At 50.4% G+C, this 16935-nt stretch overlaps 2 protein-coding genes across 5 annotated transcripts; both read left to right on the top strand.

Moving 5' to 3' along the window:
* Nucleotides 1-27: 27 nt before the first annotated feature.
* On the top strand, nt 28-3838 carry ccdc47 (coiled-coil domain containing 47). Its single transcript, XM_037255935.1, has 13 exons — nt 28-176; nt 912-1207; nt 1305-1406; nt 1595-1769; nt 1938-2059; nt 2129-2194; nt 2279-2380; nt 2475-2585; nt 2658-2743; nt 2821-2879; nt 2962-3071; nt 3214-3381; nt 3501-3838. The coding sequence occupies exons 1-13, from the start codon at nt 47-49 to the stop codon at nt 3579-3581; spliced, it is 1608 nt and encodes a 535-aa protein (XP_037111830.1). The 5' UTR covers nt 28-46; the 3' UTR covers nt 3582-3838.
* Nucleotides 3839-4557: 719 nt separating this feature from the next.
* On the top strand, nt 4558-15800 carry setd1a (SET domain containing 1A, histone lysine methyltransferase). 4 transcript variants are annotated; one of them, XM_037255792.1, is made up of 20 exons: nt 4558-4616; nt 5527-5671; nt 6420-6518; nt 6601-6871; nt 6993-7147; nt 7219-8979; nt 9237-10199; nt 10287-10442; nt 10522-10606; nt 10688-10824; nt 10911-10947; nt 11063-11231; nt 11316-11350; nt 11595-12790; nt 12921-13260; nt 13350-13531; nt 14029-14139; nt 14405-14524; nt 14602-14739; nt 14841-15800. In XM_037255792.1, the coding sequence occupies exons 2-20, from the start codon at nt 5534-5536 to the stop codon at nt 15012-15014; spliced, it is 6267 nt and encodes a 2088-aa protein (XP_037111687.1). In that variant the 5' UTR covers nt 4558-4616; nt 5527-5533; the 3' UTR covers nt 15015-15800. The 4 variants fall into 4 exon arrangements, with proteins under 4 accessions (XP_037111687.1, XP_037111689.1, XP_037111686.1 ...); XM_037255794.1 differs by lacking the exon at nt 4558-4616 and adding an exon at nt 4623-4796 and having other exon boundaries at nt 11598-12790; XM_037255791.1 differs by lacking the exon at nt 4558-4616 and adding an exon at nt 4623-4796.
* Nucleotides 15801-16935: the final 1135 nt, after the last annotated feature.

Here is a 16935-nt window from a genome sequence, read left to right as displayed (position 1 = left end):
CAACGTCAGCTCGCGTTGCTGACGTGTCCGAACTCTCGCGTTGACGATGAAAGTCTCGCCACCTTTGTTTTACTTTGAGAGGTTAAATCCGTGTCAAGCTTCCTCCAACCAGTCGTTGCACGAAATCAGGACATTTGGAGGCGGTTTTGCGATCAAACACCGCAACACGATTAGCGGTAAGACGTTACCGTTCTTGTCTTATTGTTTTGAATATTTTATATCAAGTGTTACGGCGTCACTTTTCATTTGTGTGTTGGGGTGCTCGTGTTAGTTAGCATGCTAGCAGCAGAGCTGTCTGAAAGTGATATAGGGAATGGGGGGGGCACTGGGGTCTAATTTCGTCGGGGTCAATCCCACAAAAATTGACAAGTGTCCAAGTTGAAAATGCGCATAAAAACAATGCAACACTTTTTGTCATTTCTGCTGTTAAAACGTGTTTGGTTTTTTTGTCGAGTATGTTGCGAGGATGCGCTTGCGACACAAGTTGAGCTTGACGACTCAAATCGTATGTTGTTTTTTATTTTTATATAAAGGCAGCTATTTGTTGATAAAAGTTCAATTTCCACCTTTGGATTACAAAACACTTAAAAGGAAGGAAGCATCATAATGAACATCTTAGTCGTGTTTGACTTTATTCTATGAACTGTCAGGTGACTGGCAAACTCGAGACCCCTAATCAGCTTATTAAATACTTAAAAAAACACATTTTAAACTTGGCTAAAATACGGGCAGGTTTTCTACACTCTCTTAGTGTTTAAGGCTAGATTTGGGAATGTCCCCTGGATCTAAACATTTCAAGCACGCTATAAAACAAAATTGTAAACTTTTAAAAGAAAGCTTTAAATCAGTCATTTTCAAAATGATCCTTAAACACTTTTCCCTCTCATTTGTTTTGTCAAAATCATGCTCAGGCACCACCATGCGACGTTTGCCATTCCTCCTGCTGCTCTTTCTACTTGCCCTCCCCGTCTCCCGGGGGAACTACAATGACGACTTTGACGACGGCGAGGACCTGGCCGACTTCGACGACAATGACTTTGCCGAGTTTGAGGACATGAGCGAAGATGCGGGGCCCGAGGCGGACACCGTTCCGCCGTCGTCCATTCGGGGCAGCCCGTTCTCACAGCCTGACGAAGACGAGGATGAAGACGAGGCCACGGTAGAACTGGAGTACGGACAAGACGGTTTTGACGATTCGGATGCACAGGTGAGATTTATAAGTGAGAGGTCTGTGTGTGTGTGACTCCTATATATATATATATATATATATATATTTACTGAAATTTCTGTGATGTGTTTCTCAGGATCAGGACATTTACAGCAAATATGACCGGGAGGAGTTTGAGGTGATTGGCGACACGGAGAAGCCTGGCCACCCCATGAAAGACCCCCTCATAATCCACACGGTAAATCTCCTTTAACTCTCAAAGCCTACCCCCTCAGATTATTGTATTTGAGTCTATTTATCAAACGCTCCCTGAATATAATGTTCAGGGTTAGGGTTAGCTAATTTGTGAATAAACATTACTATGTTTATTACTGGCATTGATGCCTCATGGAAACTTGGTGTGTTTTTTTTTTTGCTTGTTTTCAGGTTCCGGCCCATCTTCAAAATAGCTGGGAGAGCTACTACATGGAGATCCTGATGGTGACGGGCCTGCTGGCCTACATCATGAACTACATCATCGGCAAGAACAAGAACAGCCGCCTGGCCCAGTCCTGGTTCAACTCTCACAGAGAGCTGCTGGAGAGCAACTTTGCTCTTGTGGGTCAGTTGGCCGTGTTCATCTTTTTTTTTTTTTTTCTCTCTCTCTCTCTCTCTCTCTCTCTCTCTCTCTCTCTCTCTCTCTCTCTCTCTCTCTCTCTCTCTCTCTCTCTCTCTCTCTCTCTCTCTCTCTCTCTCTCGCTGATGTAACAACAGTCGTTTGTGCACACAGGCGACGACGGCACCAGCAAAGAAGCAGTGAGCACGGGGAAGCTCAATCAGGAAAATGAACACATCTACAACCTGTGGTGCTCCGGACGCGTCTGCTGTGAGGGCATGCTCATACAGCTTAAGGTAAAGTGGAGGGTGGTGTGTGTGTTTGTGTGTATGTGTTCCCATTTTTATTTTATTTTGTGCTTTCAGTTCCTGAAGAGACAGGACCTGCTTAATGTTCTGGCCAGGATGATGAGGCCCACCTGTGACCAAGTGGTTTGTATCAACTCGCTTTCCCGCTACACACGCTATGTGTTGTGAGAATGTGCCATTTGTTGTCCTATGTCTTTTTGTGTGTAGCAAATCAAAGTGACGCTGAATGACGAGGACATGGACACGTTTGTGTTTGCCGTGGGCACTAAGAAGGCGATGGGCCGCCTTCAGAAGGAGTTGCAGGACTTGGTAAGTACCTTTTTTCTCCACTAGATAGCGTAGCCCACTTAGTCGCGATGTGGAACTATCAATACAATTGGGGATTTTTCTTGTTTTTGCACAGAGTGAGTTCTGCGGCGACAAGCCAAAGTCCGGAGCCAAGTTTGGCCTCCCGGACTCTTTGGCGATTCTTACGGAGATGGGCGAGGTCACGGACGGCGTGATGGACAACAAGGTGACCTTTTTATGAAAATACTTTGATGGATCTTTGCATTTTTCTGGCATTGTGTCTGCGTGTGTTTCACAGATGGTTCATTATATCACCAACCACGCCGACAAGATTGAGTCCATCCATTTTTCGGACCAATTTTCTGGTCCAAAAGTTATGCAAGAGTTGAGTATCGCATTTCTTTAAAAAAAACAACAACAATTTAAGAGCAGTTTTGTTTGATATGTATGTTGTTTTCCAGGGAGGGTCAGCCCTTAAAGCTACCTGAAACAAAGAAGACACTGCTGTTTACATTTAATGGTCATCATTTCTTAGTTTTTGTTCAAAATGTTACCGATGAATTGACGTGGTCCCTCATTTTCTTTTTTTGCGTGTCGTGCAGTGCCTGGAATGGGCAACACGTCTCCCAAAGACATGGACGCTCTTCTGCCCCTCATGAACATGGTTATCTACAGCATCGACAAAGTCAAGAAGCTGCGCCTCAACAGGGAGGTAAATGCGCGGCAAACACCTGGTCACACTTGCAAAGCAAACACCACGCATCAAACACATGACAAGCATGAAAAACACGCCTACCCTCCATTTCAAATGCAAAAGCTTCAAATCCCCGTAAAGTCTTCCCGCTGTCCCGCAGGGGAAAATGAAGGCAGACCGCAACCGGGCCCGCGTGGAGGAGAACTTCCTGAAGCAGACGCACGCTCAGCGCCAGGAGGCGGCGCAGACCCGACGCGAGGAGAAAAAGCGGGCCGAGAAGGAGAGGATCATGAACGAGGAGGACCCGGAGAGACAGCGCCGCCTGGAGGTCCCATGACAACCGATCACCCTGAGCCCTTTTGATTTTTCTGCTTGCTTCAAATTCATCACACGGTCACTTTGGGATCATAAGTGATGATAATAAATGCCCACTTTTTATTTGTTCAGGAAGCGGCTCAGAGACGAGAGCAGAAGAAGATCGAGAAGAAGCAGATGAAGATGAAGCAGATTAAAGTGAAAGCCATGTGAAGTTCGCCCACCACGGCACCGGCAACGACTGGACATTTTGTCACCTCGCTGCATCATCATGTTTTTGTCTTGGTGGGCTTTTAAACTTGTACCTGCTTTTCAATTGAAAGCATCACCACAGGGCTCTATTGTTTTGTAATCATAACATTCATGTCATCTTCAATGACATTTTAACTTATATCTGCTGTGAGGTTGTTTTCCTGCAGTCTGTTTCTAATGAAATATCTGCACAAAAGTCAATAAAGAAGTGCACTGGATTCCGCTGTTATGTTTCATTGACAAGGAGACACTTTGAGGACTGGCAAGGGTGTGGTGTTGCGCTAAATTTAACTATTGTGTCAACATGCTGAACTAAATTTGGTGTCATCACAGCACCACCCTGCCAACATGAACATGTTCACATTTCAAGATATTGCATAATACAACACTGGAAAATTGTGCAAACAAGTAGCAGTAAAAGGAAAAAAAATACATCATGGGAAAACTTTCGTCAAATTGGCCCGATCTCTATTTCTTAACATTACAGATAAGAACATTCAATAAACTACATCTATTTAGTAAGTACGTGATCTCTCACTTAAGTTCGGTTATATTGTTTTATTTTTTTAATATGCATTGGCTACTTTCCATCCTTTATGCTGCCTATATATAACCTCGTTCATATGAATACGACTGTTAGTGTGTGTGTGTACGTTGATATGACGCTATTACCACAAAAGGCCGCCTGAAATCGGTTGAAAACGCAATCAATTCTACAAGATAGCCACCAGAGGACGCTCGACTTGTTTAGCAGCTTTAAGCCAATCGCTTGTCCAATTTAAAAACGCAGATTCGATCGTGTTTTAATTTACGTCAAAATAATTGGTCAAAATAAGATGAAAATGACTCGTATAAATTCCTATCATAGATAACAGTTTATTGTCACTAACCGGCAAGATAAATGTCAGTTTTCATTTTTATTTTGAGTGGAAAGTGCGTATGAGAAGCTGTTTGCCGCGTTTGCCTACTCAGATGGAGAACAGGCGAGGCTTTCAGGTTTGTTGCGCGATGGCCGCTCTCTCCATAATATTAGGCATTTAGAGACTCAAAACAACTCTCCAGTGCTCCGCGGGGGCTCGCGTTTGTCTCGACTATCAACCGGAATGTTAGCGGCATCATTTGGGCCCGCTCCTTTCGCGTGAGCGTGGGTCTCGGAGCTGTCCCGTTTGTGTTTTGGTGGGTGGACTGTGTTTTTCTTGTTGCCCGGGCGGGCCTGTCGGCGGGCGGGCTGCTACTCTTGGATGAGCGCGCTCTGGGACTATCGGAGCTGGGAATCTGGCATTTTCAGCCGGAAACTAAACCCTTCAGTCCCGGAAAGACTTAGAGACGACACCCGCTGTTTATAATACGGTATCGACAAATATGACTGGTTTGGCTTGCTAAATTGATGCTAAGTAAGCGCTAGCTGACGGTCGCGATAACTTGCCTTAGCATTAGCACACACCAAAAAGCTAAGAAATGTACCGCCTATCTGAAGCACTCGTATCGCCTATAATAGGGTATTTATGACCCGATTGACAACCCGATTCGAGTTTTGTTCTTTTAGAACTTATATTTTGTGCGAATAGGTCAACCAGGTGGCGATGTGTTGCTGCGTGTTAGCATGTTAGCGTAGGTAACTGAACTAAACTAGTGCTCTGTGACGTAACCCGTTCATTGTTTTGACAGCGTCTTATCCGGAGCGGCGGACGTCAGCCAGCCATCTATCTTCTTTTATGTTTTCTTCCGCATTTATTTACGATACACAAGCAGTTACTATTCATGCTTCAAGCGTGTCGTTGTAGGGGTTGTTTGTCTTTCTACCTTCAGCACGAGTTGTTTAATGTTAGCTAGTCAAACCTGTGCACATATTTGCTTGTGTTCTTTTCGATCCCTACGTGCCATGTAAACAAATGTGTATTGGCAGCTGTAGGATGGATCCAGACAGTGGTGCAGACACACAAAAGGCTGTGAGTTTGCAGTGGAAGAGCTTCAAACTGGTCCAGGACCCGGCCATCAGACGGGTCGCACAAAAGATCTACAGATACGATGGAGTGCATTTCAGCGTGCCTGTGAGTGGTTTTTTTCTTTTCTTTTCTTTTCTTTAAACGTCACATGTGGTGTGACCAAAAGCAATGGAGTTGCAGCGTGCACGGTTCTACAGTTACAGGAGGCATTCGGCTAAGTTTGTATGGTTGCCTGTCTCCATATCTGCCCTGCGATTGACTGGGGGGACAAGTCCAGGCCAGGTTGTGGCTTTCACCCATAGTCAGCTGGGTAGGCTGCAGCTCTATTTGACAGAACAAGACGCCGACTCAGAGCACCGGGTGTCGCAATTGGACGAATGGGTTCCATAGACCCAGTTATACCATCTAGAGCAGGGGTCACCAACCTTTTTGAAGTTGGGAGCTACTTCAAGGCCACCGAATAATGCAAAGGGCTTTGATAATACACTTCTGAAGTTGGGAGCTACTTCAAGGCCACCGAATAAACCAAAGGGCTTTGATAATACACTTCTGAAATAACAAAGTTACACAGTGTACCTTTAATTTTATATTTTTATTAATGATATTCTATGTGAAGACACTGAACATTAATGTTAGTGGGAAGCCTGGCATTGCATGCTCTTCACCAGTGTACTGTAAACAATTTTTAGAACTGGGCTATGGCCGACTGATGTGGTCGCTGCGGGCGACTGATGTGGTCGCCGCGGGCACCGGGTTGGTGACCCCTGATCTAGAGAATACGTGCTTCGACCCTTATAGACTTGGAAATGTTGATGTTGCACTCCATTACCTCATGTGTCCAAAATGTCACCAGGATTCTGGATTCCCGCCTGTGGGTGAACTGCGAGACCCAAGACCCCGCAGATTATGGTCCAGGTATACAGAGATGGTCCTGCCGGTGCCAAAGTTTAAGGTTGGGAGACCTCCACACATCTCAAAGCATGGCTCATTCTGATGCGTCATCCCCGCGTTTTTTTTCTCTGCTCGATCCACAGCTGGACGACTTCTATGTGGGTCCGATCCCCCTCAAGGAGGTGACTTTTGCCCGGCTCAACGACAACATCAAGGAGCCCTTCTTGGCCGAGATGTGCGCCAAGTTTGGCGAGGTCGAGGAGATGGAGATCCTGTTCCACCCCAAGACCAGAAAGCACCTGGGCCTGGCTCGGGTGTTGTTCACCAGCACACGTGGGGCCAAGGACACCGTCAAGCAGCTGCACAACACCTCGGTCATGGGTAACATCATCCACGCGCAGCTGGACATCAAAGGTGAGTTGGCAACAGATGGAAATTGTGTCGTCAATAATTGTTAGATGACAGTGTTAAACCAATCCATCCTTCGTTAATACTGGAATGGGAGGAAAAAAAGTGACATATTTTTTGTCTGCAGGCCAGCAGAGGCAGAAGTATTACGACCTGATTGTGAACGGCTCCTACACGCCTCAGACGGTGCCCTTGGGGGGCAAAGCCTTAGTAGACTGCCTGGCACCGCAAACCCCCACGCAGCAGCAGCAGCAGCAGCAGCAGCAGCAGCAGCCTGATGTGGTAACCGTCACGATCAGGATATAAATTTGATTTCATTTCCAAACGCTCACGCGTCATTCCTGTCCGCGCAGTCTTCTGATATCCGCCGGCGGCTCTCCAGCGAGTTGGCAGTGTTGGCGGCGGGCGTTCAGCAGGCGCTCAAGTCCGGAAACGTCACTCCCGGCTCGGCGGATACCGGTTTCGGCGAGCAGCGCCTGGACACGCCCCCGTCGTCGTCGGTGACGGGCGGCTACACCTCGGGGTCCTCTCAGAGCGGAACACCCTACAGCTCCAGATCCGGGACGCCGTTCTCTCAGGAGTCTGGCTATTCGGGAACCGCAGTAGGCGGTGGATTCAAAGTGTCCCGCTACTCCGAGGACGCTCACGAACCTTCCTTGTACCACCGAGGTCGTCCCGGGTACCTTCCGCCCGCTTCGTACCGTCCCAACGAGCCGCCCTGCTATCCGCCGTATCCCAACGCGGGAGGACCCGGTGGTCCCCACGTGGCGCACCACTCCACCATGCCCCCGCCACTTCTGGGGTCCCAGTACGACCAGCCTCTCGTGAGCGAGCGAGACAGAGACTCGGGAGGGCGCTATGGGACAGCGGGCGGCGTCTCCTCCAGGCGGGCGTCTTACCCTCACCAGCAGGATGGCAACTCCTCCTCCTCATCCAAGTACCATTCCCATCACTCGCACCATCACTCGGACCGTCGGGACGAGCGGGGATACCGACGCGACAGCGTGGGCTCGCGTGAACACGGACACCAGCGGCACCGGAACCACCACCACTCGCACAACCACCACGGCAGCCGCAGGAAGAGCAGCCGCGACAGGGACCGGGAGCGGGACAGAGACCGCGAGCGGGACGGTGACCACTCCAGCAGCTCGGACCCCAGATACAATTCCAACTCGTACCGCTCCTCCTCCAACAGCATGTCCCCGCCGCCCTCGTCCTACTCTTCGTATGCCGCATCCAAAGATCCTGCCCCGGCGCCTCCTCAGGGATCGGATACGTCCACTCGCCTCCCTGAGAGGGCTCCGGCACCTTTGGCGGGTGCCCTGCCGCCGCCTCCCCCGCCGCCCCCGCCGCCGCTGCCACCGGCATCTGTCATTGCTGCCGCTGTGGCAGAGACACTGGGCGCGCTTGATTTCAACCAGGAAAGTCCCGCTCGAGAGGAGCAGTGGCCAAAGCCCAAACGCCGTCCCAGCACGCCGCCGATCCCGCCCAAAACACCACCGCCGCCACCTTTGTCCCCTTCCCATTCCTCCGGCGCCTCCTTATCCACTTCCCCTTCTTCCACCTCCCTCCCCCAACACCCTGCCGCCTCCGCTAGCCCACCAGCGGGTCGCCGACGCGGTTCTGGCTCACCGGAGCCGGACTCGACCAACGAAAGCTTACCGTTCGCCTACCACGGCAGCAGCCTGGACTCCCGCATTGAGATGCTCCTCAAGGAGCAGAAGGCCAAATTCTCCTTCCTCGCTTCTGACGAAGAAGAGGAAGAAGATAAGCAGAGGGGTGAACGCTTGACAAAAAAAGGGCGAGCGGGCAGCGCCGGGGGCGAGCGCCCTCGCGCCAACCAGACGGCCGACGACGGGGACAAGGCTAAAGGGGAGCGCGACCGAGACGGCCTCAGGAAACGAGGAAAAGGGAGCGACGGTCGGAAAAGTCCCGCGGAGCCGCCGGCTCCCCCGCCTTCTTCTTCGGCGCGCTCGCCTCACGTCCCGCTCCCAGACGAGCCCCCGCCGCCGGTCGACCCAGCAGAGACGGACGCCGTCCCAGACGAGTCAACGAGCGCTGACCAACAAAAAAGGACGGGGGCCCGCACGCCGCCTTACAATGGGCAGAGTCAGGTAAGCGCTCCATCATCTGCGAGTGCAATGCTTTTCTTCCCTCTCAGAGAGCAGACATTTCAGCTGACACAGATGGGAAGCAAAGTATCAGTCATTGTGTGAATGCTGAAAAGTCACTTCTTGAATGAATGAATGAATGAATGAATGAATGAATGAATGAATGAATGAATGAATGGATGGATGGATGGATGGATGGATGGATGGAGATGTTTTACTTTTGACCCATTCCACTATTAAACATCTCTATCTTCTTTCAGTCCTCCCCTCGCTCCTCAGGAGAAGACATGGAAATCTCCTCGGAGGAGGAGGAGGGTGAGGTGTCCATCACGACGGTCACCAGCCACCAGCCTTCTATCACTTCCTGCTCCTCGCCGTCGTCCTCCCAGGCGGCCGTGCCGCCGTCGCAGGCGGAGCCCTCGTCGTCGCCCATCTCGGAATCAACGCAGCACTTTGGTGCCTCCATGCACCCGCCCATCCCCTCTTACCCACCCCACCTGCCGCCGCCGCCGGGCTACTCCCTGCAGCCGCCGCCGCCTCCGGGAATCCCGCCGCCGCCCCACATGGACCTGCACCCAGAGTACCCTCCTCCGCCCATGTCCCACCACATGTACGACTATGCCACCTCAATGGAACTGATGAACCAGTACACCGGCGGGGCGCCCATGTCCTTCCAGATGCATACGCACATGCTCAGTCGGCTGCACCAGATGCGCGCGTCGTCTTCTAACGGCACGCCGAGCGAGGCTGCCACGGGAGACTACTCGTCCTACCACCTGCACTCGCTGCAGCACCCCTTCATGGAACAAGAGGGGAGCGGGGCGCACTACGAGCAGGACCAGCGCTATATGCCGCCCCACATGCTTCCCTACCCTTACACCGATCCGCACGGCACCCAGATAGCTCCCCCTTCGCACCTGCCGCCTCCGGCGTGGTCCTCGCAAATGGTGGCCACGCACTACCCCTCCTACATGCCGCCGCCGCCGCCCGCCTACGACACGGTGCCGCCCGGCGAGGACGGCGAGTACCAGACCCCTGCCGCCGCCGAGGAGGTACCCGTCAACTCGGACAACCCTCACGAAGCCACCGTGCAAATGGCGCTGGCCACGCTCATCCAGGAGATGAAGAGCATCATGCAGAGGGACCTGAACCGCAAGATGGTGGAGAACATTGCTTTCGCCACATTTGACGAGTGGTGGGACCGAAAGGAAACCAAGGCTAAGGTTAGGAAGTATCCCACTCGCCTACTGCATTTTGAGCAAGTTTTTTTTTTTTTTTTTGCCTCTTCATGAAATTGTTTTTGTCTTCAGCCATTCCAAACAATGTCGGCCATGCGCGACGAGGAGAAAAAAGAGGAGAAGGTGAACCGTCCTCGGGAGCCCTTAATGTCTCTGGTGGACTGGGCCAAAAGTGGCGGCGTGGAGGGCTTTTCCCTGCGTGGAGCACTCAGGCTACCTTCTTTTAAGGTCAGTCACAATGTAACAAATGACAAGAAAGTTCAAAACATGATCTAGAATTGCATTGGGGTTTTTTTTTTCTACATAGGTGAAGAGGAAAGAACCTCAAGAGCTCACGGAAGGAGACATGAAAAGACCGCGCCCGTCGACGCCGCCTGACGAGGACGACGAAGGTTCGCCCAGCTCATGTCGTGTCACATCAGAAGCGGGCCGGGGCGGGGCGTCTGACACTTTGACACTTGTCTGGTTCTCAGGCGCCAACGGGATCGTGCCGGACGTCGGCCGAGCGGGACGAGACAACAAGAGAAGGAAAAAGAAGCCCAGGAGTCGGAAACCTTGGGAGCTGGACAGCGAGGGAGAAGAGACGTCTGACGGCTCCTCCTCCGATAAGGTTCCGTGGCGGCCCGCCGACATGTGTAGTAGCGTTTCGGTTCACTTTTCTGATGAACTTTCTTTTTTTTTTTTTTTTTTTTCTAGGATGATGGGGAAGTGGAGGCGAGTGACAAGTCTGATGGTAAATAACGCAGATCCCACAATTTGCACAATGGAAAAGAACAGAAGCAGTTGAAAACTCCACCGACTATAGAAAAACCCACCTTCTCAAAAGCCTTTTGCTTATTTATTTTTAGACGACGCCCTCAGCGCCGACAGCGACGACGAGAGCCTCTCCTCCTCCTCCGAGGGCTCTTCCTCCGAGGCATCCTCATCGTCTTCCTCTGAGGAGGAAGGGGAGATGCGTGACAGCGACACCATGGATGAGTCCACCATGGACAGCACGTTGCTGGGAAAAGACGGCAGGTGTGTGGCAATGTTTTTTTTTTTTTATGCAGCAAAAATGACTTCATTTTTTGCTCATTATTTTTGCTTTTGTGCTCTTATTAGGGCGAAGATCCTTACAAAGGCAGAGCTCAAACTTGGTAAGTCACTCACTTTCCTGCTTCTCTTATCTCAAACAAATTATTTTAGCTTGCGTTACCTGACATGATGTTTCGGCTTCAAGCCGAAACATCATGTCAGGTAATGCAACCTAAAATAATTTGTTTGAGATCAAAGAACCAGGAAAGTGATGAACCAGACAAAACAAAATGAACTTTTTGTGACAGCCAATCGGAAATGGATGTCCATTCGGAATGGGAATGTGCAAATGCGTCTAATGTCTTGCAGGTGACACCAAAGCGGGACTCCCCTCCAAGCGACCGCCATCCCCGCCGTACCCTCGGCCTCCGTCCCCCGCGGTCCTGGTGCCCCCTCTCAAGAAGCGGCGAAAGACCGTCTCCTTCTCCACCGAGGAGAACGAAAGCAAAGATCTGTCGCCGTCTTTGCCACCGTCGCCCTCGCAAACGCCGCTCGACTCTCTCCCGCTCTCGCCCGCCCGACCTTTGGACAGTCGCGTCGGCGCCGGCCTGCGTCCCGCTCACGGCATTCAGCTTCTGCCCTTCGCCTCCAAACCGGGCCAGGCCAACGCTCTCATCGTGCCACCGTGCGGGCGGTCTACGGATTCGGAGGATTCCAAAAAGGTGGCCCCTCAGATCCCCACCAAGGCGGCCGGAAAACGGGGCAAAGAGTCCCCCAAATCTTCTGCTCCCCCTGTCATGGTGTGCCGCACCGTGCAGAACCTCCCGCTGGACCACGCCTCCATGTGCAGGATGGCTTTCGAGGAGGCGCCCCCGTCGTCTCCCCTCAGCAAGCGACCCCGCGGAAAGTCCCGAAGCGCCATCATCGCTTCTTCCCTACGAGAAGAAGACGAGGACGAAGAGAAGGGGCTGAGGCTCCGAGAGCAGCTGGGAGCGTCCAGCTTGCTGCAGCTGGCCTCGGCCGCTGACCTGTCGGTACTGGCCGACGTGGCCCTGAAGATGGACCCCGACGCCGGAGACTCTGAGGAGACGGAGACGTCGGACGAGGCCGAGGAGCAGAAGATGGAGGACGGTTTCTTCTCACAGGAGGCTCTGTTGCGCGTCATGAGCTTGGAGAGCGTGCTGGTCTTCATGGAGCACAACTACTGTCGAGCCCCTGTCCTCGCGGCGCCGCCTGCCTCCAAGAAGACCTCCAAGCAGGAGTCCTCCGTCCTGCTCCCGGCCGACCTCAACTCCATTTCCGGGGTCCTGGAGGCACCGGAGGAGGTCATCGGCGAGGCCCTTCCCTCCAGAGGCGACACGGGAGAGTACTTGGGATTGCTCTCCGAGGAGTCCAATCAGACCAGCGCCACGTTGACTACAAAGAGGTTAAGGGCCAGCAAAGCGCTGGAGCTTGAGAAGAGCAAAAAGAGGAGAAGTAAAGACAAGGAGAATCTGGAGCTTCTGCCCACAAAGCAACCCAAGGAGACGCCAGCCGTGAAGCAAAAGAAACGCAAACAAGAGGTGTGTGTGTGTGTGTGTGTGTGTGAGAGAAATGCGATTGGATTGTTAGGGTTTAAGATTTTACGCATACAGGTGAGATGATACTGGTACTAAAAGCAGACCCGTGGTCATGTTGCCTCGCTGTGTTCAGGAATCAGAAGAGGACGTGGACGTAGAGGAGCTGGAGTCCGGTGAGCTGACGAGCACCGACTCGGAGGAGGAGTCTGCGGCGGAGGACGTGAGGAAGAGCGAACGGCTCTTCCTGCAGGAGGCCGGCCTGGCGTCCGCCAAAGCCGCGCCGGCCCCCGAGCCTCCGGCCATCAAGTACGAGAACCGCAGTGAATTTGAGCAGATGACCATCCTGTATGACATCTGGAACTCCGGCCTGGACGGCGAGGATCTGATGCTACTGAAGACTACGTACGAGAAGCTGCTGCAGGACGACCACAACTCCGACTGGCTCAACGACACCCACTGGGTGCAGCACACTGATATCCTTTGTAGTTTGCGTGCCGTGCCGTGCCGTAGGTCGCCGATGGCTTTCACGCTGTGACCTATCCACCTTAACGCTGAGCCGCACTGACCAACTTGCCGAACCCTCGGCGGAAGAAGAGGAACGCGGACGGGCAGTTGCGCGAACACGTGACGGGCTGCGCCAGGAGCGAAGGTTACTACGCCATCAGCCGCAAGGAGAAAGACGTCTACCTGGACTTGGACCTGCCCGAGCAGGTCATACGGGAGGTGGAGAATGTGGACAGCTCGGTAAGTTTGGGCCTCGCGAGCTTAGCGCCGGGATATGACACAGTATAAAATAACCTCAAGCTTTCTTTGCCCGACTTTATTTGGCATTACAAAGCAAAAATGTGGCAAAAAGTAGGCCGAGCCAGGTCGCAAATAGCAAACTCTTGAAAAGAATTGCTGCGTCCCAAAAAGCTTTGTAGTTCTTCATATTGGCCACAAGAGAGCAGTAAAGCACTCTTCTAGGAGTCCTGAATGACATGTTGAAGTTGCAAATGCTTCAGTAAGTCATGGTAGAATGAGTTGCATGCCATGCTATCTTAAAACGTCTTGAGGAATCTAGGGAAGGAAAGTCTTGAGTGTGAGGAGAAAACGTTTCACTTGAGTCATATATCTCTCAGCCCTCTTATCTGATTTCAGTTAGTTCACAAGTTCACTGAATTCCTTGGCTGGAGGTCAAGGTTCTTGAGCGTTCCTCCAGTTCAAGGCCACTGATAATCTTTTCTTTTTCTTCCCTCTAGGGCACCAACCGCGTGCTTTCAGAGCGCCGGTCGGAGCAGCGGCGCCTCCTCACCGTCATCGGCACGCCGGCCGTCATGGACTCTGACCTGCTCAAGCTCAATCAGCTCAAGGTACTTTCGACAAATAGCGCACACACTGCAACTGGCCCCGTTTCCAGACACCCACGATGCACATGACGTCTTCCAAATGTCACTTGGGTAGCGACAATGTTGCGCAAACTGTGCCAGTGAGCACATGCAGGAAATTAGCACACAGTTTGCGTGAGAAAAATGCACGCCACTTCATTTAAAAAAAAAAAGAGATTTGTCTTTCAGTTGTATTCTTTATATTTCGATACTAGATTAGATTTCATTTGATATCTTTCTGTTGGTTTAGTTCCGCAAGAAGAAGCTTCGATTCGGACGCAGCAGAATTCACGAGTGGGGCCTCTTCGCCATGGAGGCCATCGCTGCCGACGAGATGGTCATCGAGTACGTGGGGCAGAACATAAGACAGGTGAGCCAGCCGCTTCCGAGTAGCACCGCTACCAAAAGTCAGGCCAAATGTAGTAATGTTTGTGTGCGTGCGCGTAGATGGTGGCGGATAATCGCGAGAAGCGCTACGCCCAGCAGGGCATCGGCAGCAGCTACTTGTTCCGAGTGGACCACGACACCATCATCGACGCCACCAAGTGTGGAAACCTGGCCCGCTTTATCAACCACTGCTGCACTGTGAGCGGAGACGCTCGTCTTCATCCAGGATGATGATGACGACATATGGTGACGAGAAAACGTTTGAAGAAACCTTTGCTGACCATTCCTTTCCATTTCAGCCCAACTGCTACGCCAAAGTGATCACCATCGAGTCCCAGAAGAAGATTGTCATCTACTCCAAGCAGGCCATCGCCGTCAACGAGGAGATCACGTACGACTACAAGTTCCCGCTGGAGGAGAACAAGATCCCGTGCTTGTGCGGCACCGAGAACTGTCGCGGCACGCTCAACTGAGGCTCCCGTCGCTCGCCACCCCGCCACTCGCACTTTTGGTGGATCCACGCACGCACGCACGCACGCACAAGGAAGTCAACACAAATTCAGGGTTTTAAAACTTTTAATCCCACACGTTCCGCTTCTGTTCTACAAGCTTCCTCCTTGCTTTGGGATTGTTTTGGATCGTATTATATGTTACTGTTGTCTCAAATAAGCGTCCCTGTTATCCGGATCCACAAGTTATCTGCCACTTCCAAACCAAAACAGTTCGTTGTTGTTGGTGTTTTTTTGTTTTTTTAAAATATTATTTTGGTGCTGTTTCCATTGTTTCCTTTTTTGTTTTTTTAATTTCTCACGCCAAATCCCCTGCAGGTTTTGTTGTCGCCGTGTGTTTGCACAAGTGTTTTTAGCAGGCACGTTTTTTGCATTGGGTTCTAAAAACAAAAATGGGAGGGGGGGACAACTAGAGGTTATTTTTTTGCAGACTTGTTCAAAGTCTCTATCGAGTAGCAAAAAGACAAAAGCAAAAAGTCTTTTTCTGCTTTCATGGTTGAAGTGATGAAAAAAAAGAAAATGGATGTAAATAAGTGTTTGTTTCTCGTAGAAACACACTGAGCTGTAAATAGACTCTCTCTCTCTCTCTCACTCCCTGTCCCTTGTTCTCTCTATCCACGCCAGGACACATGTACATACCTTCAACTCGTTTATTTTGTATGGTTCTTCCTCGTTTTAATATTATTTGCAATCTTGTATTAATGCGTTGGACCCTTTATTAATGGTGCATTAAAATATTTTTTAAAGAAACGTTTTGCTTGTCTGTGTGGGAAGCAGTTTAACGTGACCGCTTCCTGTCTTGACATGACGCACCTGCGCTGCAGTTATGTCAACAGGAAGTTATGGAATGTCACCCTAAAATGAGTGAATCAGGTGATGACGCCTTTGGTTCTGTTGGTGGCAAATGTGGTCTGAAAGAAAGGCTTGATTGCCATGATTTCACCAATCCTTCTCAAGTGTCTTAACATGTCTGTGGCAAAAGTTCTCACACAGTGTGCTCAAGTCAAAATTCATGTAAAAGTATGGATTCAACTCAAAAATCGATTTAAGTCCAAAACTGATTTTTTTAAAATAAAGTACACAATAGCCATTTTGATAACTTGGCACAATGAAAACTAGACAAAAGGTTTCTATACATTTGCTTATTTGGCAAATGAGAAATGGTCCAGTCTCACTAACCATGCCATCGGCCAAATAAACTTGGGTGTTATTCAGTTAATTAGCTTTGCTGTGATCTGACGGCCTGACCCGCAGACATTTGTAGAATTGGAAAACAATTACTGTAATGCTGACATTAAACACTGAATTTTCACGAGACATGTGACTTGTTTTGGTAGCTGAGACCAAACATCAAGTTCAACTTTTGCTTGTTGCCCTTCAAATGTTGCAACACCAGTGAACTTTGACCCGATCTCCAGCTCCATTGTGTGGTGTTCGATTAGGGTCAGACTTTGAACAAAATACTCTGTATGATTGGTGGACAACCTACACGCCCTGTACCATATGGAGCCTATAGCCCAAACATCAACAAATGTGCATTCATCCATTCATTCATTCATTCATTCATTCATTCATTTTGTGAATTTCAAATACGTGTGCTTACACGTGCTTGTGATGAAAAACAAAATCAAAACAAAACTATATTCTTCGGTGGCACGTTGCAATATTTTAAGTGCTGTCCACAACGGGGGTGTAAAAATATAACACACATTCCACACGAGTCGTGCACATGCACAAACCACACACACATACGACAATGATCTGCACATGGACCGGAACCCAGTGCTGTAAATATGTCATCTATTTGAACGCTAAATATATATATAAAATAGTAAACAAAAGTAAGTCAATTCAATGAAAAACGGTAGAGAACAAAAACCGATCC

Source organism: Syngnathus acus, chromosome 8 (assembly GCF_901709675.1).
Source record: "Syngnathus acus chromosome 8, fSynAcu1.2, whole genome shotgun sequence".
Lineage (NCBI taxonomy): Eukaryota > Metazoa > Chordata > Actinopteri > Syngnathiformes > Syngnathidae > Syngnathus > Syngnathus acus.
Note: the sequence above shows the minus strand (reverse complement) of the source record. Positions and strands in the feature narration are given on the sequence as shown.

Excerpts from the sequence above, each read along its gene's own strand:
- ccdc47 (XM_037255935.1), top strand. The coding sequence starts at position 47 with ATGAAAGTCTCGCCACCTTTGTTTTACTTTGAGAGGTTAAATCCGTGT. Across the intron at positions 177-911 it reads ACACCGCAACACGATTAGCG|GCACCACCATGCGACGTTTG; the intron begins GTAAGACGTTAC and ends AATCATGCTCAG. Across the intron at positions 2,744-2,820 it reads GGTCCAAAAGTTATGCAAGA|GGAGGGTCAGCCCTTAAAGC; the intron begins GTTGAGTATCGC and ends GTTGTTTTCCAG.
- setd1a (XM_037255792.1), top strand. The coding sequence starts at position 5,534 with ATGGATCCAGACAGTGGTGCAGACACACAAAAGGCTGTGAGTTTGCAG. Across the intron at positions 10,825-10,910 it reads ACGGCTCCTCCTCCGATAAG|GATGATGGGGAAGTGGAGGC; the intron begins GTTCCGTGGCGG and ends TTTTTTTTCTAG. Across the intron at positions 14,525-14,601 it reads TGGGGCAGAACATAAGACAG|ATGGTGGCGGATAATCGCGA; the intron begins GTGAGCCAGCCG and ends GCGTGCGCGTAG.